The 24,795-nt window shown below is 35.4% G+C and overlaps 1 protein-coding gene across 1 annotated transcript in view; it reads right to left on the bottom strand.

Moving 5' to 3' along the window:
- The window catches only part of LOC149789486 (uncharacterized), a 55,478-nt gene extending 32,450 nt beyond the window's left edge, over positions 1-23,028 (bottom strand). The window contains exons 1-2 of the mRNA XM_089971500.1: positions 22,774-23,028; positions 5,962-6,108 (exon numbers count right to left, since the gene is read on the bottom strand). Of these exons, the coding sequence (XP_089827626.1) occupies positions 5,962-6,108; positions 22,774-22,879 (253 nt within the window). The 5' untranslated portion in view covers positions 22,880-23,028. The remainder of the gene's footprint in view (positions 1-5,961; positions 6,109-22,773) is intronic.
- Positions 23,029-24,795: the final 1,767 nt, after the last annotated feature.

Genomic DNA, 24,795 nt, shown 5'->3' on the forward strand with positions numbered 1-24,795 from the left:
GGAAATAAGAACGATCAAAACTGATGTTGCAGCGATCAAGAATAGTGTAGACGCGCATGGACGGGAAATAAAAGCAGTCGACAATAATATTACAGCGATCAGGACTAATATAGACGTGCACGAACGGAAAATAAAAGCAGTCGACAATGATATTACAGCGATCAGGACTAATATAGACGTGCACGAACGGAAAATAAGAACAGTCGACAATGATATTGCAGATATCAGAGACAGACTACCGGAGGTGACAAGGCGATTTGAAAAAATAAAAATCCCTCATGAAAACACCATCAACTCGGTATACACAATTCGGCATGGATCATTCACTTGGACATCTTCTACACAGAATATAGTAAATATTACCGCAACTGTTAAGGGCATTTATCGATTGACACTGGTTTCAATGATGCAGTTTAATATATCATCGTCGAGTTCATCCGGGTTTAACAATACAATATCAACAATTATAGACAAGGACGCAACTGAACCGTTTACAATTAGAGCCGTTGATAGAAATTTAGTCAGGGCAAACATTACATGGTATGTGGAATTTGTAGTAGATCTAAGTAATTAAAAACACTAGCTCTTTTAAAATAAAAATGACCACCAAGGTAATTGAATCAGAGGTATCACCGACGTCACATCAATATCGATTCGATACCGTAAAAGAATTCTCCGCGAATTTGAAAACGCTTTCCGAACAATACCGTGTAAAAATAAAAAAATACCGTCGAAAAATAACCTCCATCGACGCGGCCGTGTACTCGGTGTCCGGTATAGTAGCCGGTACCGGTGTTATTTTATCCACGGTGACCATGATGGCCCCGATCGCTGTTCCAATCGCTATCTCCGCGGCGACAACAATTGCTGGAGTCGCCAACGCAATCACTAGAAAGATATCATCGTGTTCTCAGAAAAAACTCAACGAGTATACAGTAAAACATCAAATAGTATCCGACGCGTACTCGAAATTATCCGGGTTGATCTCGTTGGCGATAGATAATTCGTTTATATCCGATGTTGAATTCTCCACAATGGTCCAGTTGTATGACTCCGCGATGTCAAAAATCGAGGATTTTCAACTGGAAGCTGAAAACCACGTCGCTGAAACCACTTCAATGGGCTTAAAACATTCTCCTGAAAACAAGCAGGTTGTTAATATTCGGTGTTGAAATTGAACACTAAAAACAGCGAATAATAATAATGTCGCTGAACCCCGAAGGGTTTCAATTGCTTCAACGGATCGCGGAGAACACCACTCCGGTACAAACAAGTATGATATCGATAACGTCAACGAAACCCGAATTCAGTGTGAACTTCCCATCATCGGTTCCAGTGAAGGAAATAGCGCTGGCAAAATTGCGAGTATATCACAGTTGGCCTAATATCCGAGCGGATGCATTTAACGGACAACAACCTAATAACTCGCTGGTTTTTGCATGGACAAATAAACCCGATGGGACCCCAGACTGGAAGGAGGTTACAACACCAACTGGGTCATACCAAGTAGAACAAATCAATAAAGAATTTCAACGCAGGATAAAATCGATCACAGGAAAGGAATCAAAAATCGCTATTACGGTTCATGAACCGACGTTATCGTCGACGATTGAAATAAGCACACCGGGGTATATGGTTGATATTTATAACAGTTCAATAAGAACCATACTAGGTTGGCCTGAGAATCCACCTCATGAAATCCCCGCGGACTTGCACACGAATGCGCAATCGTATCACGAGATTAATCCCGGGTATCGAGATGATTTGTCTATTATAAAAAACACGTTATTACCCAGCAGGTTTATATTTCAAAACAGGAATACCATGCAATGGCATTTTCCGTATAAGGAAACTCCTGAATCGTCCGCCGTGGTCACAGTTAATTTAAATAATATCATTGGTACTTTTACCGAGATTAATTATATTTGCCAATCACAACTAGAACAGCTACGGAAAACAAAAGCACGAAAACACGTTGAGGTGTTAAATCAACTCATATCAGACATGGAATATATTAATGAGCGAATCGTTAAAACAATATCCGCTAACAGCGATGATAATAAACAAAAATTCCTAACCGAGTATAATATCACAGAAGCCGATTTACCCGATTTTAAGTTTCCAGGATACAACGCGCCAGAACTAAGAAAGTCTCTTAATGATTTTCTCGGTCCATCAATTATCCTCAGACACGATAACGGAGATGGTGGTAGGCATATTGCCCCGTACAACGTAAATATCTCATCGGTGATAGCAATCAATCTAGTGTGTGATGTTATCGAAGGGAGTTACCAGGTAGATACCAAGCAATCAAATCAAGCTCAACAGGGGTATATCCTTTATTCATTTTCACCAACAGCCCCTCCGGGATTTTTAATCGTTGAGAGTCCAATTAATCCGGTCTATATGCGATGCCATAATCGATTTTTAACGAGAATTAATTTCAGACTTACCGATCAGTCAAATAACCTGATTGATCTACAAGAGGAGGAGTTAGTGATCACTCTGTTTGTAAAATCATTGTAAATAACCTCTTAGCAGCAGAGGGGGCGATGACATCGACGCGGTCGTCGGGCTTTTTTACCCGACGCTGACAACGCTGGGATCGCTGAGTGCAGAAGGTATATTAAACCAAATGACGTTCCGGACAATCCCCCCGACGACGATGTCGTTTTTTTTTTACCAGGCGCTGACGACGCCGGATCCGCTGAGTGCAGAAGGTATTAATTAAGCCAAATGACGATTGGACAAAATGTCCGATTCGCCCCCTCTGCTGCTTTATTTGCTCTATCCAAATCAGCATGTTAGTGTGGTTTGATGCTTCACGGTAAGGTTATTAAGTACTCAGGCAATTGGAGTAAAGTGCTTTGCCCAAGGATACAGTCTGGTAGCTGACCCAGGCTGTTCCGATGGTAGGATTGGAACCGGCATCCTTTATGTCGTGAGTCCGACACGCTAACGAATTCTTCCAGTAAAACAGTCAATAAAATCACGTGAAATCATCCTCCCTACACCATATTTTTTAGTTTTAGTGTAGTAAACTGGTGGTGTTTGCTTTAAGCTCAACCAACCACATCCTATGAAAAGGGACTCCAAAATTAATCTAAAAGCACATTCACCACTCCCTCAGCATTAGGTATTGAAAGCGTCATAAAGTTACAAAGAGTAGTTTTACAGTTAATAGCATGAACAAAAAAGGAAAAAAAGGCCATATGAACATTGTGTTGACACAGTTGAAAAAACGGGCAACGATCATTATGTTCACACCTTTCACCCGAAAATATGGGGTGTTCTGATATTGACTTATTGAAGTCTGTGGAAAATTGGCTGATAAGCAAAGTGGTCAGCTTACATTCTTTTTCGATTCCATTTTTTCATAACTAATTTATGCGTACGATAAGACTTTAGTATTGAAAATAATCCTATACTAACAATTACTCACTTCAGTAATTTCCAGGAAGCAAAATAGTAATAAATGTTTAAAGTCACAGCTGAAATGAATATCTTGCTGGATTTGCCGGAATAGTTCGATCAAGAATTGTAGGCACTGTTTCCTGAGGACACTCCACCAGGATTTAACATGCTGTTTTACCTGCTTTCTCCACATACAACACTCTTCTCACCAGCAGTGTTCTCCATTCCCATGCCAGTACATATACACTTAACTACTTCTGTGAAATAATAGATAATACGTCACAAAATCCACCAAGGTAACCAGTAATGAATATTCAGTATTGGGTTAGTTTATCATCAGAATCTATATGACACGTGAAGTTGAGTCCATGACGAAAGTATATGCGGCGTCGCAAGCGACGGCTTTTCCGCGATTCGACTCCTTTAGGATCAAGAATTTGCAACAGAACTGTGACGCTTTCACTAAAAATTGTTGTGTGCATCCATCAGAATCGATGCAAAAAAAAAATCAGACTTCTCAATCTCTTTATGAAGAAATGCGGCAACCCGAATGAGATGTGTCTTATTTTTCCATTATATATATATATATATATATATATATATATATATATATATATATATATATATATATATATATATATATATATATATATATATATATATATTGCAAAACATTTAATTTAGAAAATAATCTCATCAAATCATAGATCTACGAAAGCTCCTCGAAAGACCATATGCCGTTACTCTACTTGATCCGACAGCTCCAGAGTTTCGGTCTCGGTGAGGAAGATTCATTTAAACAATGCAATACATGTTTCACTAAATGTCAAGCAATTCTGAAAGTAAATGTCGTCACTGTTAAAAACTTCTTGGTAACATCAGACTGTAGCATGCACACAGTGTGAAAAACAAAGAGGCCATATTGACACCCATTGCTGTTTCTATGTCAGTTGTTACTACATGCTGAACGACTCACGGCACTAATTCACGTCCATAATAAACCAGTATGGTTTTCAAAAAATTCAATAACTTCAAATTTCTAAACTTAAGACCGAATTTTAATGCAAGCGCGCGCGTGTGTGTGTGTGTGTGTGTGTGCAGAATGCAATATGTACCACGGTATTTTATTGATTTGCATGTGCTGAAACATGTTTTAAATATCGGACCAAAGAATCAGGTACAGATTTCAATAATGCGATTTCTTAAATTAGTTCTTTAAAATGACTAAAATTCCATCAATAAAATATTGTCTCTATTTTTTTTCAGTTGCAACGAGAAAAAGCTATTAAAAGATTTTTCTTACTAAAATTTTATTTTCATTATCAGCTAATTATGGCCAGCCAAACAATATATACTTTATTTTATATTCCTACATTTCTTGACTGGTTCTCATTCTTCATATAATTAGTACAATAATTGCCATATCCACCCTTGATTTGTTTGGTAGACCTGTACATGGCATGTTATGTGTATTTAATTTCTGTGTTGTGCTTGACTTTTGTCCGTGATTGAGGGTCATGCCTACATTAGTTTTGTCACATTTATAAGTGGTAAATAAGATGTTGACTAAAATTTGAGCTCAAGGTCCAACCTTGTTAACGCGCTTAGAATGTTCTTGATGCGAGCTTGTTGACAATTTGCTAGAACTCTACAACGGAATTTTTTGAATTTCAGAACAATCTATTGCAATGGGATTTAATTCACAATAATGTGTCTCTTAACCTTTCTTTTGTAATTGAGAGAACAAGACATTTTGTTGATTTTACTTGTTTATATTTTTTTCTGTTACATATTTTAAGACCTAGATTCGTAACAGATAGTAGAATGCACACGTAAAAAGTACGCAAAATATTATAAAAGCAGATACTATAATATATCCTATATTAGCATGACTATCCACCTTACCTTTTATAAAACCCTTGTTCATTATCATGCATTAATTTTGGCAAACATATTTTACTCTGCTAACCATAATTGATGTAGCTGTTTTATAGGAAATATTTACCAAAGTAATCGGTCTCTAATTTTAGATGAAATTCTCGAGATTTATTTTCCTCTGACAATAATGTAATAATTCCCTCCCTCCGTGTTACAGATAAAATCCTTTTATTAAGTCGTTGATTTATCGAATGTACCAAAAACTGTCATAAATCCTTCCAAAAGAATAAAATTGCCTCATTAGTGACTCCATCACCTCCTGGACTTTTACAATCAATGTTGTTTTTTAGGCTTTCTGAAGTTACTGCTATGAGAACTATATTCTGAACTACTATTGCTCTCATGACACGATATTGCGGAAGGAGACAAAGTCACAATAGGAACAGTGTCGACCTTTTCATGCGAACATACGTGATGCAGTTCGTTTGAAGCCAATTACCAAATGCTTCATATTTATGCGTATGTCTCCAACTACGAACGAGATTACTTATCGACTAGATCGAAATGGCCGAGCTGGACAAATAGATAACCATGCAATGAAATTCATTTTGGACCCTCTTACTGAAAAAGGAAATAGCTTTTATTATATACGAATTATGCATACCTTACCTCGCGAGTAGTTTTGCTCCCGTAATGGTCTCTGGTCGAGATCGATAACTGTTGAGTTCGTTTCAAACTCTCTCCTGTCCCTCGTATACCATTTAAGGACAGGAAAATCCTGTTGCATATCCATTTTAATTACTCCGATGAAGAGTTCTGAAACAGAAATGGAATACGTACATATAAAAGAATTGTGTTGAAAACTGATTTTCGCCTACTGACTGCACTTTGATGTTCCCGTCCTGCAGATGACATTCAAAACTTTAACAAAATATCTTAAGTTGATGACAACGGAGACGATGATGTTGACGCTGGAAAATGATGCAAATGGGTCGCTATTTGCTAACATAGACTAGATGCTACATATATTACAATGTTTCTTTTATGTATATTTAATTTGCATTTTTTGTTAGTTTTTTGGTGTTTATTTTTTATTTTTTTATTTCATTGTATGCAATGGACAATTGCATTTGGACTTGACCTTGTCCAAAATCAAGTTAATTTTATACCGTACCAGAATCTCTGACCTTTCGAAAATTCTGTAAACAACTAATACATAGTCAATTTTTGCTCTCTGAGTATGGGTTAACTCTATCTTGGCCTGAGTCAAGGACATTGAGTTTACCCTATTTTTTTATTATAATATTAGTAATAGACTGTCTAATTATAAATAAAATGTTACCTTGCAAACTTTTGGAACCTCTTGAATGAAAATTTTCATTTGGTAATATTTTTTTAAAATAAAAGTTAATTATAACCTGGGGTAAAGTAGAGGGCTATATAATCTTTTTTCCCCCCAGAAATTATTTGTTCTTTGTTAGATCTGAGCAGAGTCAGTTGTATTAATTTCAGTGGTCAGTATTTTATTGGCTGAATTTATTTATTCAAATTACTTAATTCAAATTATTTATTCACTGGGAATACAAAGTGCTTATTATTTAAAATTATATATTCTTGGAAAGTGACATTAACATGGAATTATAGTGAAAGTCAGGTAAGGATATATTATTGGATTGTATTATTGTGATTCAACAAAAGAATGTTGGCACATCAGTACGACACAGGTCATCACAGGCACAACAATACTTCTAACATTGGATTTATTATATAATACCACTTCTAACATTGGATTTATTATATAATAAAACTTCTAACATTGGATTTTTATATAATACCACTAAAGTTAGTTCATAACTTTAATCATTAGGACTTGTGTTTGAAATTCTAAGATTATTTGGGATTTATTATGCAATACTGTAAGTTCTTTTCACATTTTGCACTTTGCTTTGTAGGGAAATAAATTATTTGTTGAATTTTACAAAGCTTTCTGGTTCTCACTCTTTTGTATTATTTATGTTAAGACCATGGTGTCATAATACTTCTGTATCTTCGGAATCTGTACTATAAAGTATATTCTGATATTTACTTTACTGGCCACATCACTACGTGGGTGATAACATACATTTTAATTTTTTCTGGGTCGCTCTAATTACTTCATCTCTGACATTTTTAGGGTAAGCAAGGGAAGCGCATCCTAATATTGTACATGCCAATATTGATCTTTACAGACAAAGACCTCTACCGTTTATGCCTATCTAGAATTTCTATTCATGCACTAGAGCTGCAACAAATTAGAATACTTTTTGCGAATATTCACATATAAATTTAGTTTGTTTACCCCGCGATTTTGTAAAAGAAACAAAGATGACGAAATGTAAATAATGCAACGCTGAATTAATTAGTTAGCAAGGGAACAACTTAAAACCCGATAAATACCTGAAATTAAAATTCCGACTCAAATGGTATCATAAGATTTCAGTTCTGAATGGTTTGTAATATGGCAAGTTGACGCAAAACACGGTATAGTATAGGGGTCATGTCAATGACTACTTGAACTAGAATATGGATTATATCAAGGTCGAAATGGCATAGAATAGGGGTCATGACAAAGACGACATGGTATAGAATACGGGTCATATTCAAAAGATGGCATGGTATATAATAGGGGTAATGTCAAACATAACAAAGCCTTTTCATATCAATTAACTAGAGCTCCAAACAATTTGTGAGGGACTGTTATCTGACTTTCATTGTAGCAGGAGTTGCTAACAATTTGTGAGGGACTGTTGTCTGACTTTCATTGTAGCAGGAGCTCCAAACAATTAGTGAGTGACGGTTGTCTGACTTTCATTGTAGCAGGAGCTCCAAACAATTTGTGAGTGACGGTTGTCTGACTCTCATTGTAGCAGGAGCTCCAAACAATTTGTGAGTGACGGTTGTCTGACTTTCATTGTAGCAGGAGCTCCAAGCAATTTGTGAGTGACGTTGTCTGACTTTCACTGTATCAGGAGCTCCAAACAATTTGTGACTGTTGTCTGACTTTCAATGAAGCAGTTGTAGTGAATTCCCATCTCTGATAATCTTACCACTGTCTCAATTATGGTTCTACGTTTGTTTTTTGTTTTATTCAAGTTTGGAAGTCATTATGCAGCTATGGAATTACCAATATGCTTAAAACCTGACACTATCCATTTCTTTAATTTCCTTCAAAGTCCATGATGTAGATGTTAGTTTCGTATCACAGGGCTGGTTCATTCGACATGTCTTTGGAATGGAGTCATTTAAGTAGTAGAGGTCTTAAGTTTGATTGTGCAATAAAGCTAGTTACTCACTGTTTTACTGTGTGTTAGTACAAAACCATAGTTATCACTATACGTAGCAATTTGTGAAGGCATTATTTCATTTTTTTCTTTCCTGTGCTTGTTGAGAATCTCTCTTTATCCATGATACGATTAGTCCACTTCCAGACTAGTTCCCAGGTACCTGGCACTTGCAAACATACAATTTGATGTCACTATCGATATATGGATTTCAGCTAAAACCTTTACTTATCAATCGTAAGTTTTTTTTTATAGCTTATCAGAAATTGCCAATGACTTAAATGGGCATGTTATAGTGAGTCAAAAGCCAGTCTAATGGGCATGTTATAGTCAGTCAAAAGCCAGTCTCTTCAAGCATGTCAGACATATATTGGTATGACAAAATCCAGTGATCAGCAATCAACGTTTCCAAAATTCAATGAAATTGGCAACATATCTACGTGATCTTGTGAACAAAACACTTCTCCAATAATTTGTCCGATCGTATCCGCGTGGAAATGAACAGGTAATCGAGTTTCCGCCCGTTATTGTCCGTCTTTTGCACTAAAGAAACGTTTATTACTAGTGTCGTTTGCTAAATGACGAAAGTAAGCTTTGTGATTTCAAGACTGCTCCTGCTCATGTTGGAATCTCGTGTCCAGGGAACTAAACAACTCATCCAATTCCATTCGTATCGGATGTTGCTGAGAAACACAATTTTGAGGATAAAGCTGAATCTTTGTGCAGCACATGGCCTAATTTTAGCAAACTGATTGCAGAAGCGGTCTCACAACCATTGGAAAAGTGATGTGGTTATCAATGATTCATCAGCTCTTATGCCAATGATCTGTCCTCTGGCTTGCAGCCAAGTATATAAACAATCATATTCAGCAAATAAATCGATTGATTTAATTGTCATAGAAAATATTCTCTTTGTAAACGGATCGTCTTCGGATCCATACAGACATAATAAAGCGAGAACAGCGTGGCTCTTGAAAACTCACCAGGGAAATTGGATTTTCATCTCAAATTACATGGGAGTAATTATTGGAAAATGCCTGCAAGACCGGATCGATAAATAAAGACAATAGGCGGAAATTAACATTATAGCCGGTCTTTTTGGCCTTGTAGAATGGTCGTACAAGTAAACGTGTAAGCCTAAGGGACTGCGACTCCTATAGAATTTTATGAGGGAGCGCGGCAGGATTCACACCCCCCCCCCCCATGATATTGTGATCAATACGGACAGTTTTAAAAAATGTTTACCAAATTTTTTAGATGATGTTTACAAGGTTTGGCCTGTCAGATTTTCTTCCAATTTCGTGTAGAGAAATGCAAATTAAGGTACTTAATCTCCATATGCGTGTCGGTTTTTGGAAACTTCGTTGTCAGAACAGGGACATGGCAAAACTAAAAAATAAAAGCTTTTTTCAGAATCAGTTTAGCTAGTTTACGACCTACGTTTAAAGGGCTCAAGAATAAGAATGACTTTAAAATACGATAAAATCCCCAACTACACTAATAGCCAATGCTGTTTTGGATTTTATGAGATGATAACGTCCCAGTTTGGGTCAATTTTCGCCACAAAGTTTGAACCTCAGACAGACTACATACGTACCAGAGAGTGATTTTTTTTGGAAAACGTAAGGACCTAAGCCCAATATCACTTTATTCGTATGCTTTTTAATTTGTTTGGATAACTTATGAGTCATTACTATTCACAAATGGAAGTAGTTCGAAATATTCTTAAATATTCGTGAATGTTCGGTAATTATGATACCTGAATTTCATTTTTCGGAAAACATTCGTGGGAAAAACTTGCTTATTTGTTTTTTTATTTCGCCACAGCATTTGTGCGTAAAATAGTTCCCCGCATTGCGTATACATGTTGTGGGTAAATAAAAGACAAATACCCTAGTCCCCCCCCCCCACGCAATGTTTTCCTAAAACGGAAAATACATGCTTGATAGTTTCTGTGGAAAAGATTTTATACAGGAACTATAAATAAGTGTCAATATTGTCAATCTGACCGATCCTTCCTACGTGAAGATCTGACAGCGACCGTTATGGGGTCATATTTCGGTGACCTTTGAATTAGCCATTTGAAATGTATGCAGAAATTTGAAAGTGATTCAAATCGTTCGGCACACGTTGATACTCTTCAGCCAAACTGCTTATAATGCGAAGATGTAAGACTACAACTATTTAGCTGATAAAATTATCGAATATGGTAATAATATAGGTCAACAAAACACGACCCCCAAGTAGTTGCTAATCAAAGTACTCATACACAAATAAAAAACTTATACTCATATACCAATCAAAATACTTATACTCATATACCAATCAAAATACTTATATACCAATCAAAATGCGTATACTCAAATGCTAATCAAAATACTTATACTCACATACCAATCAAAATAATAATAATAATAATAATACCAATAATAATAATATCGAGGACTTTGTATAGCGCCTGATCTTTAGACGCTCTCAGCGCTTTACAGCATAAGACAACACATATAACATGAAAAACATATAATGATATGATTACAAAAAACAAACACCATGAAATTAGAAAATATGAAAAACATGCTGAAAATATATATGGTAGGAAACATTATTAGGTCTTTAAGTTTGTTCTTGCAGTCGAAATAGGTGAGTTTTAAGAGCACACTTGAATGGGATCACTGCGTCTTTGTGTCTAAGTTCAGTTGGCAATTTGTTCCACGTTGCTGGGCCTTGGTATGCAAAAGAACGTTGTCCATATGACTTCGTTTTCATAGTGGGAATAATGAATATACGATTGTCAGAAGAGGAGCGTAGGTATCTTGCTGGTGTGTAACCATGGGTGAGGTCGGATAGGTATGTTGGGCTGGAGTCCGTTAGTGAAACGTAGCACAGAGAACACATTTTGTGTTTGATTCTGGATCGAATGGATAGCCAGTGTAGGGTATAGAGCAGCGGGGAGGTGTGTTCTGATTGTGGTACTGATCCGGGCAGCTGTGTTTTTAACTTTTTGATGTTTCTGGAGTATATATTGAGATGAACCAGACAGAACTGAGCTACAATAGTCCAGTCTTGAAAGTACTAATGAACACACAAGCGTTTTAGTGGCATCAATTGAAAGATATTTGCGAATGGAGCTGATACGTCTCAGCTCAAAATATGCAGCCTTGCATATGTTCATGACATGTTGGTGCAATGTGAGAGTACTGTCCAGAGTATCACCTAGGTTTCGTACTGATTGTGTGAATTAAATGTTGGTGTTGCTGATATTTATTGTTTGAGGTAAAGGATGTGAATGAGAAAGTCTTTCTATTGTGATCAGAATGACTTCAGTTTTATCATCATTCATCCGCAGCGTGTTACATGCCATCCATGATTTCGCATCAGAAATGCACCTCTCTACACTTTTGATGGTAGCATCAATTTCAGTTGGGTGGCTAGATTTGTATATTTGGGTGTCATCAGCCTACAATTGGTGAGACACTGGATGATGATATATGACACTTGAGACCGGCTGAGTGCATAGAATGAAGAGAACAGGTCCAAGAACAGACCCCTGTGGAACACCACAATATAGATCAACTGGGCTGGAGTGTATTCCATTTGCGGACTCAATTTGTGTCCTGTTGACCAAGTAGGACTTGAACCACAGTAAGGCTGTATCATGAATGCCAAATACATGCTGGAGACGGTGAAGTAATATATCAGGGTCTATTGTGTCAAATGCTGCAGAAAAATCAAGAAGGGTAAGGACTGTACTCTTTCCGCTATCCAAAGCAGAGAGAATGTCATTAACTACTTTTAGAAGAGTAGTTTCAATACGGTGGCAAGGGCGGTATGCAGATTGTACATTGCTAAAAAGACTCTTTGAATCCAGTTGAGATACAGGCTGGGATAGAACAATGTTTTCTAAGATTTGTATATGAATGAGAGATTAGAAACTGGGCGGTAGTTCTTTAAACCATTATGGTCGAGTGTTGGTTTCTTCAGCAGAGGCTTTACAATGGCAGTTTTGAAAATTGATGGGAATTCCCCGGATGAGAGAGAGGTATTAATAACATCAGTTAGTAAAGGCAATACTGGATCTAAGCACTCAAGCAACAGTGATGTTGGAATTGGATCAAATTCACATGACTTTGGTGCACTCTTCACGATTGTACGTACTAAATCCACAGAGACAGGTTCAAATGCTGCTAATGGTTGCCGTTCAAATTCTGTATCCCAATTGTATGGTGATCACGAGTCAGTTGAGATTGTGGTGTCAAGCTTATCTCTAATCGTTTGTACTTTGTCACGGAAGAAATTTGCAAACATGTCCGGAAGGTCGACTGGAGAGAAGGTAGTTGGAAGTGGTGTACATTTGTTCCTTACATTAGCTTGTTAGTAATCTCGAAGAGCTCTTTGCAGCTTTAACTTTTCATGATCTTAGTACTGTGGTGGGCTGATTTTGCTGCATGGACTATGTTTTTGACGTTCTTCTTAGCGGCTTGATAAATTTGCTTATGAACAGTTAGTCTGGTGGAAAGCCAAAGCCTTTCAGCTTTACGGCGGTCTCTTTTAGCAGTGCGATGCTGGTCCCGAACACTGCTATACCATGGAGACCACTTTTGAATTGATACTCTGCACTTGGTGGCTGGGGAACGTTTGTCGAGCAATGAACGCAGGCAGTTATCGAGTTGTTCTGCAGTAGGAGGTAAGCAAGTTGTTAGGTTTATTTGTATGTCATGCATTAGTTTGGTTCTATTTATTATACGGAGGTTTCTCTTAGTAGCAAATAAAGGTGGAGGGTTAGGGACTGATACGTCAAGATGGCATACAATGCAGAGGTGATCTTATGCAAGTTCGTGGAACACCAGGGAGGACCGTAGAATATTGTCATCAGGTGTATGAAGAATCCAGTCTAAAATGTGACCATGTTTATGGGTGGGTTGGTTAACTGACTGTTTGAGGTTGAAAACATTAATGGAATCTAGGAGTTTTGATGTGTTTGGGTTTTCGGGACAGTCAAAGTGAAAGCTAAAATCTCCAAGAATAATCAGGTTGCCATCTATCGAATTTCCATATTCTAGGAGATTCGGAAACTGCTCCAAAAGGAGAGATTCAGTCAGTTTGTTTTTTCACCTAGAAGGAGGGCGGTAGAAGCAGAAAAAAATGGACTGACCTTTGTTCCAGTATGAGTGTGGTTTGAACTAGTTCAAACGATATGTGGTAGAAATTGAAAGTTATGGTGTAGTTAAGACGTTTGATCATGGAGTTCTTTGTGATGACAGCAATTCCACCTCCGCTAGAGTGGCGGAGGAAGGATTTGACGAAGTAACCGGTTGGTGTTAAATCAGCGCACTTAGACTCATAGCCTGATGTTTTTAGCCATGTTTCTGTCAGGAAAAAGACGTTGATATTCTGATCGTTGATAAAATTAACTATTTCTGTGCGCTTTTCCGGTGGTCCTACTGCTTGTGCGTTGAATAATGCAATAAGTAGAGGTATCTCTTGTACAGTTGACTCAAAAATTGACGATTTAATAGGGATTTGAATTAGGTTATCTAAATTAACGGTCGAATTTTTAAATTGTTGAGCCGGAAAGGGTATAAGGGAGATAACTGGAATTCTTCTTCCTGTTCTACGCCGGCCAGCTTTGAATCAACGTTTCTTTTTTCGTTTCTGTTTACATTTAATTAATGATGAATGTAGTCCAATTCGTTTAGTCTTGAGCACAGTGTGGTGTGGAGAGTCTAGGAGTGGTCATTTAAAGCAATTAATGAAGGTCCATCATAGCCTAAACGGGATGACTCTCGAGTATCACGTGATGGCAGTTTGTTCAACAACAAAAGACGTTGTAGCAGTGGAGCAATACAGCTGAGAAAAAGTCTAATTGTTCTCGTTTCCAAAACAAGGAGATGAAGAAACACATACGAACTGAACAGCCAATGCATGATGAACACAAAAACGTAGACGAAGACAGACAACACGCACATACATTATGAAAAACGGCACAAACAAACGGAACAGCTGCTTCAAGCCGGTTATGCGATAGCGGTCATCTTGATATATCATATATATACTTATACTCACATACCAATCAAAATACTTATATACCAATCAAAATACTTATACTGATATATTAATCAAAATACTTATACTCATATACCATTCAAAATACTTAAATACTTATCAAAATACTTATATACCAATCACAATACTTATAATTATATACCAATCTAAATACTTATACTCACATACCATTCAAAATACTTATATACCAACCAAATACTTATAAACTAATAACTCGATACGAATCAAAATACTTATATTAATGTCCTTATAAAATACTTACATGCATATACCAATCAAAACACTTATATTCATAATAATCAAACTACTTATACTCGTATACAAATACTTACATTAATATATTAATAAAAACTTACATGCATATAATAATTAAAATGCTTATACACGTGACTAATGAATTAACCTCATATACTAATCAATATACTTTGATATTTAAAAAATAATATATTCTCTGTCTTTCAGATAAATCATCATCAAAGTTAATGTGGAATGAATGCGTCTGTGTATAATATGCATACAGAGAGAGAGAGAGAGAGAGAGAGAGAGAGAGAGAACAACAGAGGTCAGTTGAAACAGGAGTGATTCAATCACATTATATACATCTAGTGTGACTGACATATTTCAAAGCCTTCATTTTTTTCCTATGCTTTTCCTGTTCTGAACGAAAATTATGTAGTATTGCAGAGATCGATTCGAGACACGGTGATCACCACTAACAAATGTTGCACATCCTCTTTTGTTCATAAGTCAGCGGTAGATCACGTAGCCTAAAGTAATAAACTTTGGAACGTACATGAAATTTTCTTCTGTGACTAGAATAAATTGCGGAATTCTCATGGTTAATTGGTCAATACTTTTTTCCCCTTCATTTTTGAGTCATACTTGACACTTATTTCATCGAGAATCATAACAGTAGTATGGGGGATCTCTGGAGACACGATGAATATAACATTATGATTTTGGCTTTGAAAACGGAATGTATTATTTGTACGCATCGTCGAAGATTACGATGTGGTTGATATCGAACCTTTGAAACAGAGCGTCATTTAGGCTTTATTGTATCCTTGGGTGGGTATATATGCTCGATTCCCTACCGGTCACATTTAAATTTTGTCAGAACACGTCGATGTGGAACACATTCGTCAGTAGGAAGATTTGATTAAATGTAAAGTTCCACTCACCAATTTTGTACCATTCTGTTTTACCTCATAATAGACAGGGAAAAGTAATGTTTCTTCAGGTCATATATGTGCTTAAACGTGTAATCAAGATCAGATTTGTCGCCACGAGGACTATGAAAATGCTTTGATAGGAATGTGGGTAAGTGCTGAATTATTTCATGCTTTCAGTCGTGGATACTCATTGCAAAAGTATACGAAATGTGTCGTTTTTCTGCCACAGAAAATACCAACAATGCAGTCATGGCATTTTTCCAGCATTTATTACGAAATTCTGAAACTGAAGGAAGAAGCTAGACGTTATTCTTCTTGCTGTCAGATCAATTCAACGGACGGTACAAGTTCTTAGGAGGCATCAACTTAAAACAGTTTTGCTAATGGCGAACCTAAAATTTATGGTTACCAGGACTCACCCTCAACTTTCGTTCCAGTCATTTGGCAAACTTTTACATCGTAAAAAATAGCCTCAGGTCAAGATCAAGAGCTTTGTGTGTCAAAATGGTGGAACCTTACAAAACCATACGTTTATCAGATCATCAAATCGCCCGTCATGCTTTGAAAAGTGTATCACAACACGTTAGCATACGAGTACAGTACTTGCCAAGTCACGACTTCTGTCAACAATGTTGTACCATATTTCATGGATGTAAGTCAATGACAGCTGTTACCACTCTATTCTTATGTTATGTGTTTAGGCTCGAATAAACAATAACACAAGAAAGAGTGAAAACAACAAGCTTTGTAAAAATATAATAATTTATTTCCCTGGAAAAATACTGTGAAAATAAAAAAACAAAATGAACTTACGGTTTTAAGTATCAAATCCAAAACTAATCCAAGAATAATCCACGAATAAAATTTTAGAAGTCCTAATAATAAAATTTTCTAATTAATTAAAGATGGAAGGCGATGACGTATGATGTAACCTGTACTATGCTGAAGTATACAGTTCCTTGTAGAAACAAGAAATATCACTCAGGTTTTGGAAATCCGAATAAATTTTTTATGAAATGTCTTTGTTCAAGAATTTCGTATGAGCACACGTACATTTTCAGGAAAAAAGAATTAATCCTTTTGAATCCAAATAATTTGAAATAACTCCAGACGTCACAACAGACACTTTCCAGTGTAAAAGCCCAAATGAGATTATTTCTCGAAAACGATAGTTTAAAACTTGAATTTTACGCCTCGGATAAGGGTCACGTGATCATGTTTACATATTAAAAAAATCAAGTAGCCCCTGTGTGTCCTTGATAAGAACCAATCATTTTACTCCGAGAATAAAAGTTGTTTACTTCACTAAAAACTCTTTACAAATCTATGGTCACGTATTCAGTACAGCCTCGATCTCACTCTTATTATTCCCGCAATAAAAATGAACGAATAAAAAGAACTTGTTGACATAATTTTTACTAAATTTTAATTAAGGTCGGGAACCAGGTCAGCCTTATTTTTATAGAAATGAACAGTCACGGTCAAACTATTTTCTGAAAAAAGTATGAGTTCCAAATAAACAGAACTTCATTATTTTGACAATATAATGAAATTAAAAAAAATAGAAAGATTTTAAAACCTACAAACAATTAAATCAGATATAAAATGAATCAAATATATATAACACTATGATCTAAACTTAGTAACAAAACAAAGAGGGAGAAACCAACATGTTTTGTACAATTCAACAAAATGATTTATCTCCATAGAACACAAGTGAAAATTTAAAGAGAACTTATAGTATTGCGAATTCACAAATAGTCCTAAAAGTTATATCACAATTCCAAAAGTATAGAGTATTCGAAATGAATTCCATTGGTGTTTCGAATAATTCGAAATCTTGAATGCGCTGATGTACCAATAACCTGGAATAGTATTGGTGTGCTAATAGTCTTGATGACTCACAATGATATAATCCAAAATGTTTCTAAATGAATTCACAATAATTCCAAAAGAGTGATTTAGTCCGAAATAATAATGAGCACTTTGCAATTCAAATGAATAACTTAATAAATAAATCCTCTCTCAAATTAAAATTGAACACAACTAAAAGACTGATTCCACTTCAGCTGTTATAATAGGAATAAAATAATTCTCCTTACATAAAACTTTTATGAAAATCGAATACGCAATATGAGGAAAATGATGAGGGTCAAAAGTTCATTTCCAAAACATTTTAAGTTGCAAACGTGGGCAGATCGTTTATTGAAATTGTAATAAAGAACATGAAAAACATCAGGTAGAATTTCCGATTGGAAAACCAATGTCCTGAACTAAAATCCAAATAAGCATGTTCACATACATGTGATAATTATCTTAAAATATAATCTACCAGGACAGACAAAAGTAACGCAATAACACTGACGGTACATGCAAAAACATGAACACCAAAGCTTTGTCGGTGTAAGAAATACTAAATGTGTTAAAAAGAAATGCTGCGATAAATGATGAATGCAATTTTTGGTCCAACGAAAGAATAAACACGAAATGTAGCACATAATTTTGTTTTTTAAAATGTAAATTTGTTGCAAAATAAAGAAATCATTAAACATATTTTTCGAAGTGATGATATTATTATACACCAAGGATGCAAAATTAATTTGTCTTTTCTTTCAAATGTAAATATGTTGTACTATGAAACATTGGTCTTTGAAACGTGAACCTTCTTTTATCATCAAAGAAAAATTTGAAATTTGTTGGGTTTTTTCCCCTTGAAACGTACATTGTTTTGCATCGTGAACAACTGTGTTTATTTAAATGTAGATATGCTTCTGTTGTACAATAGGAAACATGAAATTCGTTTTTTGGGATGTAAATTTGTTGCACCTTGAAGAAAACATGGTCTCTAAGTTGTAAAATTTATATATCTTTTATATGATAGTAAAAACATGTCCTTTTTAATGTGAATATTCTGTACCATAAAAGAATAATAACTGTTTTAAGTGTGTTTGCACAACGAAACAACACACACCCGCAAACAAACATGAACTTTCTCATCGATGTGTAAATTTGTTGCACCATGAAGAAAGCATTATATGTGCCTTTGAAACGTAAACATGTTTATTTTGCATAATAAAACATGGACTTTGTAAATGCAAATATCATGAAGGAAATATGAACTTTATTTTTTAAGTGCAGATATTTTATATCATGAAGGAAATATGAACTTTATTTTTTAAGTGCAGATATTTTATATCATGAAGGAAATATGAACTTTATTTTTTAAGTGCAGATATTTTATATCATGAAGGAAATATGAACTTTATTTTTAAAGTGCAGATATTTTATATCGCGAAGGAAATATGAACTTATCATGGAGGAAAAGCATATTGTTTTAGATGTGAATTTGTTGCTTCACGAAAGAAAAAAACACGAAAGTTTGAAATGTGCTATTGTTGCACATGCAAAAAAAGATAACTTTTGTTTTCTGTTTTAAGGTAAATAAGTTTGTGTTGCACCATAAACAAAAACAAATATAGGATCTATCATTTGTTTTGAATTCATTAAACTGTAATGTTGATTTTGAATAATAATAATAATAATAATAATAAGCCAACAACAACAATAAATAAATAAATGCATAACTAATGCTAACAGTGACGACGGATATTTCAAACCACATAACAATCTAAAGAAGAGACTTATTTGACCGTTGCATTAGAATACAATTTGTCTATACATGCATTTTTGCTGCGGTATAATTTAATTATTATGATGGCGATTATACACCTCTCCAGATTATCAGATTATCAAAAAGCAATTTAAAACGAGATTCAGTCTAAGTGTGATGAATTGCAATAACTTGCACAAGTTCGGTTACATCTTTTAATTAAACAGGGACATGTATCCAGTCCACTTTACTATTTGAAACAAGTTCACACAGGGAATTAGTACAGTATCTGGATGAATATAAATAATTAAGCAAGAAAACATAACAGATGATTTCAAAGCTGTGTAACACCTTCAATATAACAATTCTAACACCGACAATAAGAAGCGAAATGAGATTTGAAATATTTCCCCATTTCAGTTCTTCAGGCGCCACTAGCCCTTGTCTGAAAGGAAATGCACACATCTCCGACCCAATGTAGTCTAAAGAAAAAAATTCATCTGACAAAAGAAAGCGGGAATTTCATTGGATTAATATGTCATAATATGAAAAAGATGTCCAAACATAATGTATAACAGACATTTTCAAATGAAGTAGATTTATGTGGGGATTGTTGACATTAATGAAAACTCACTGACATAAGTAATGGAAGGAATCCTTTCAAGTTTTGATTTTGAACCAAATATGCACACGTACAAATTCGTTTCCAAGATATATCAAGATTAATGTGGGAAATATTAACGAATACGACATTTCAGCTTGTATTTAGGGATAAACGATAAGACCCGAGTAGACGTATATTTCCACAAACCCGAATCAGGGTTCTAGCCGCATGCAGCAGTTATTGATAGTGGATTACGGCACAGGAGTGAACAATCGTGGTGATATGGACACCAGTGTATGGGTTGTTGATTGTATAATTAATGTTTTGTTAACATGGAGGCAGAATGTAATCCATTTAATTTAACGACGTAATTTAAATTCCATTAGAGTGTGTTTCTGTATATTTTGGTTACTAATGATATATTTAAGACTTCGAACAAGTGAAAGGTTTCGTCTGTGGACCGAGCTTGACATTAGTTCAACATCTGATCGTTTTGGAGCATCGTCAGTTAAAATTTAGTTGCATGTAAAGCTCAAGATTCAGAATGAAAATGAGCTTTGTCTTCGTTTTCAATTCCTGCTTGAGAGGCAACCATGAATTTTACATTGAGCATTGAGCATGTATTAACGGCGATTTAAATAAAGCTATATCTCATTGAATTATCCTGCAAAGAACATTTGTGTAATTTTTCAGGAGAACTGATAGGTTTGTTCCTGTTGAATGAATTATAGAACCTTTCTTTCTAGAATAAACAAGATTCCAATGTGTATAATTCTTGAATTGTAACGTTACTTTTCATCTGTTTTATAACACCAGCTGTAACAAAATAATGTAAAATCTCAATTAGAGGAAGAATTCTGAGAAATTTAGTAAACCAGTCCTTGACATCATCCATCACCATACTACAACTACGTTTCAATCTTCCAATCTATTATAATATTTGTATGCGCTACACCTTAGTACTTTATCGAGAAAATGAATTCGTAAATGTTCATGGACCCGTTTCCTCTTCTTTTCTGGCAAGGATTTTGCTTGATATTGACAGTGAGATGCCACGATGGTTGTCACAGAATTGTATGATGCCTTTCTGGTTGTACAAGGGGACGATGATATGTCCTTGTACTATAGGGGTATAGTTCACAGAATCCAAAATAACTAGAAGAGTTCACTCAGTTTTTGTGCCATGTACGATGCTCCTACTTTGTAAACATCCTCTGGTATAACATCTGCTCCAGGCCGACCAGTCCTAACACTAACCTCTTAGTGCTGAGCGCCAAGCGAGGCAGCTGTTAGTACCATTTTTTTTGGGTAAGTCTTTGGTATGACTCGGTCGGGGATCGAACACACGACCTCCCGCTTCCGAGGCGTACACTCTTGACCACTAGGCCAGCGGAGCGGTAGAAAGTTAAGTAGCAGTTGTATAATTAAATTAGGGATATGGAGAAAGTTAAGTAATAGTTGAATGATTAAATCAGGGATATGGAGAAAGTTGAGTAAAAAGTCTGATTAAATTAGGGATACGGATATGGTTAAGTAATATTTCACTGATTAAATCAGGGATATGGAGAAAGTTAAGTAAAAAGTATGTGATTAAATTAGGGATACGGATAAGGTTAAGTAATATTTCTATGACTAAATTAGGGATATGGATAAGGAATCTTTTCTAAAGCACATAGACACGTATTTATTCACTTACTTTGCCAAATAAAAAATGTCAGTTCTATTTTAAGTATGTCAGGCAAATCTACATGAACCAAATTATAATAAATTAAAGATCGTTCGTCCCGGATTTTTTTCTTTTCATGATTAATATTGGAAATTTATGAACTACACTACAGGCGAAAGATAAATTCTCTTGATGATTGCATACCATTGACGATCAGGTTTCTTAAGAAACTTATCGCAGAAAAGCCATTTTTCTGTTGTGTTTTTAGACAGTGTGTATTTATATTTAAATTTACATAATTTATAAATTGGACAAAGGCTATATTATGGCTTTTTTTAACAGATCACTTTAACAAAATTTGAACTGATAACTTCCCTTTCTAGTGAACTTGGTTTGAAAATGATCACTGCAGAAAAAAATTAGTCTGTGGATTCTATTTCCTAAAACAAAGTAACTCTGCATTTATCCCCGACTATCCACTACTTCCAGCCTGTCTTATTATGTGACTGCTATTTACATATGATATGAACCAATATTTTCAGCAATTCATATATCATTGCTGTCAACAAACGATTTGATGATTCTCCCGTCCACCGATCATCGAGCCATATGATTCTACCATCTATTGATCAGAAACAGAATGAAAATCTTTACAGAATTTGTTTATAAAGTTAAATTTTCTCTGGTATTTTTCTTCTTCTCGTTCCAGTATAATCGACAAAACAGGAAGAATTTCAGTGGACATAATATACTATCGCTTTTCAAAATCATTAATTACCCCCATAACATGAATCGTACCTAACAGGTTGATGTAACTTCATATAATTCTTTTATATTATATTTGTGGTACATGTCTATTTTCTGACAGTGGAATAAAAGAGAAATGACACCTATTCTACATAACTATAAGATTTGCTACTAAAGAAAAACGCCATCGTGAACGATACTTTGTTAGAATATTAAAGTGTGCTATCTTACGCACACACACACACACACACACACACACACACACACACACACGTGTGCAATGTTTTGTGTTTACTTACCAAAAAGTGCGAATACAAATATAAACACGCCGTTATACGAAGGATCCATTGCAAAGGAAACTACCGCAGTCCACAACGTACCTGACTTGTTTTGCATCGAACGCATCAACCTCAAAGTATCATTCCGCTAATAGCCATTGAATATCTCTGTAACATGTCCCAGCGGATGGGGCTTTTTACGTATTGTACACTCGACGCTACATCAGTCATGAGAGCTAGAATAATTGACAAATTTGATACTGGGTTACTCGATTATATTCTCTGAGTAATGATATACCATGGGTTAAATGGATTCTATACATGAATTATTTAATACTATCGATATTCAGAGCACTTGCGATTAAGCCTGGTTGTGAATGTTTGCAGTCAGTCCCCTGAATCGAGCGTGCGTGCTTTAGAAGTCGACTGCTGCAAATGTCACAATAATTCAGCCATGTCGCGGCAACATAACTGACGGGGTTCGTTTACTGGTCCCCATAACAAACATTTCCGTAAACACACACACACACACACACACACACAGAGGGTCAGAGGGATATTCTTTACTGTTACTTTAAGCAAGATCTTTTCTGACATATTTAATAATGGTATATACACGTGGGCGGAAGACAATGGTCTGGATTTTGTCAAGAAGGAACGAAGCAAATGCATATTTATAACTTGAATAATACAGATGAACCAAACAGACAAACCTTTTTTGAGTGGACATTCTGTACTATAGATAAACATAAGTCAATGTAATAGACCAAGAGAAAGTGGCGTAGAAATAAAAGAGTAAAACCCTGTATATGGGGAAGATTTAGGGGTAGGGCGGGCTGGTTACTCGCTCTAAACATTTTCCCAAAAATAATGGTATACTTTTCGAAGTAAAAACGGCACAATGTGGCTATTTCATGCACACAAAAAATCACAATTTTAAAACTAGTTCCTTGCGTACAGGAAAAATCCTTGATCCGTCCTTGTTACTACAATTGTTGTGACATTTTCCAGTGATTTGGTTTTATATTTATCGTCATCTGTGTTGTAAATATTGAAGGTATTCATTTTCTTTCATTTCAGTTTCCATTACTCTCATCCATCTCATCGTTATTTAAATAGTGAAGGAAAGGATAAATCACAGCTAGAAAAGTAAGTAACAATTACGTAGTATCACATAAGGTGAATTTCATAGTTCTACAGAATTGGAAGACTACAATAATAAATATAACATAAATAGTGTGTGTGTGTGTGTGTGTGTAATTTGGAATTTTAACGTAGCTTTAACAATTTTTTAGTCATATCGCTACGATGTCTGCAGTGTGACAGTTTATAGTGATGTCTAGCATTGGGGCATCATGCCACAAACATGTAGCACGATGTCCACTCATTCATTAGCCCTGACACCAGGCCGACCAGTCCTAACACTAACCTCTTAATGCTGAGCGCCAAGCGAGGCAGCTGTAAGTACCACTTTTATAAGTTTTTGCTATGACTCGGCCGGGGATCTAACCCACGTTCTCCCGCATCCGAGGCGGACGCTCTAACTAAATATTGTAAACGGAATGTACCAAGAGATAACAAATAAAGCCTGAATATAACAATTTAGACAAGATGAACAAAACATAAACTAAGAAGACACAACAAAAAAAAAACCATTGGAAATGATGGGGCTGCTAAAATAAGTAAATTTTTAATAGCCATTAATAGAAACAATTTAATAGAACTTAAAGTCTATCTTTTTATAGTGAAATAAATAATAAGCTGTCCAGGGAAACAAAAATAGAAACAAACAAACAAAAATATTATCAACTTACACCTCGATATATAGTTGATCATCAAGTATATTATAGCCAGTTCACAGTCGACTACCTGAAACCAAATGGGCTTCACTTGTTAAAATGTCACTCAACGAATATAGTAGCCGTTAGTGTTAATGAGTGAAAGGGTATAAAAAATAGCACAAAGGTAAAGAGATAACATTGTGTTTGATCTTGGATATTGAACAATATAAAAATTCAGAACGCGATACAAAATGTCATACAA

The sequence above is a fragment of the Sinohyriopsis cumingii genome, chromosome 10, assembly GCF_028554795.1.
Source record: "Sinohyriopsis cumingii isolate HCF-2022 chromosome 10, ASM2855479v2, whole genome shotgun sequence".
Taxonomy (NCBI): domain Eukaryota; kingdom Metazoa; phylum Mollusca; class Bivalvia; order Unionida; family Unionidae; genus Sinohyriopsis; species Sinohyriopsis cumingii.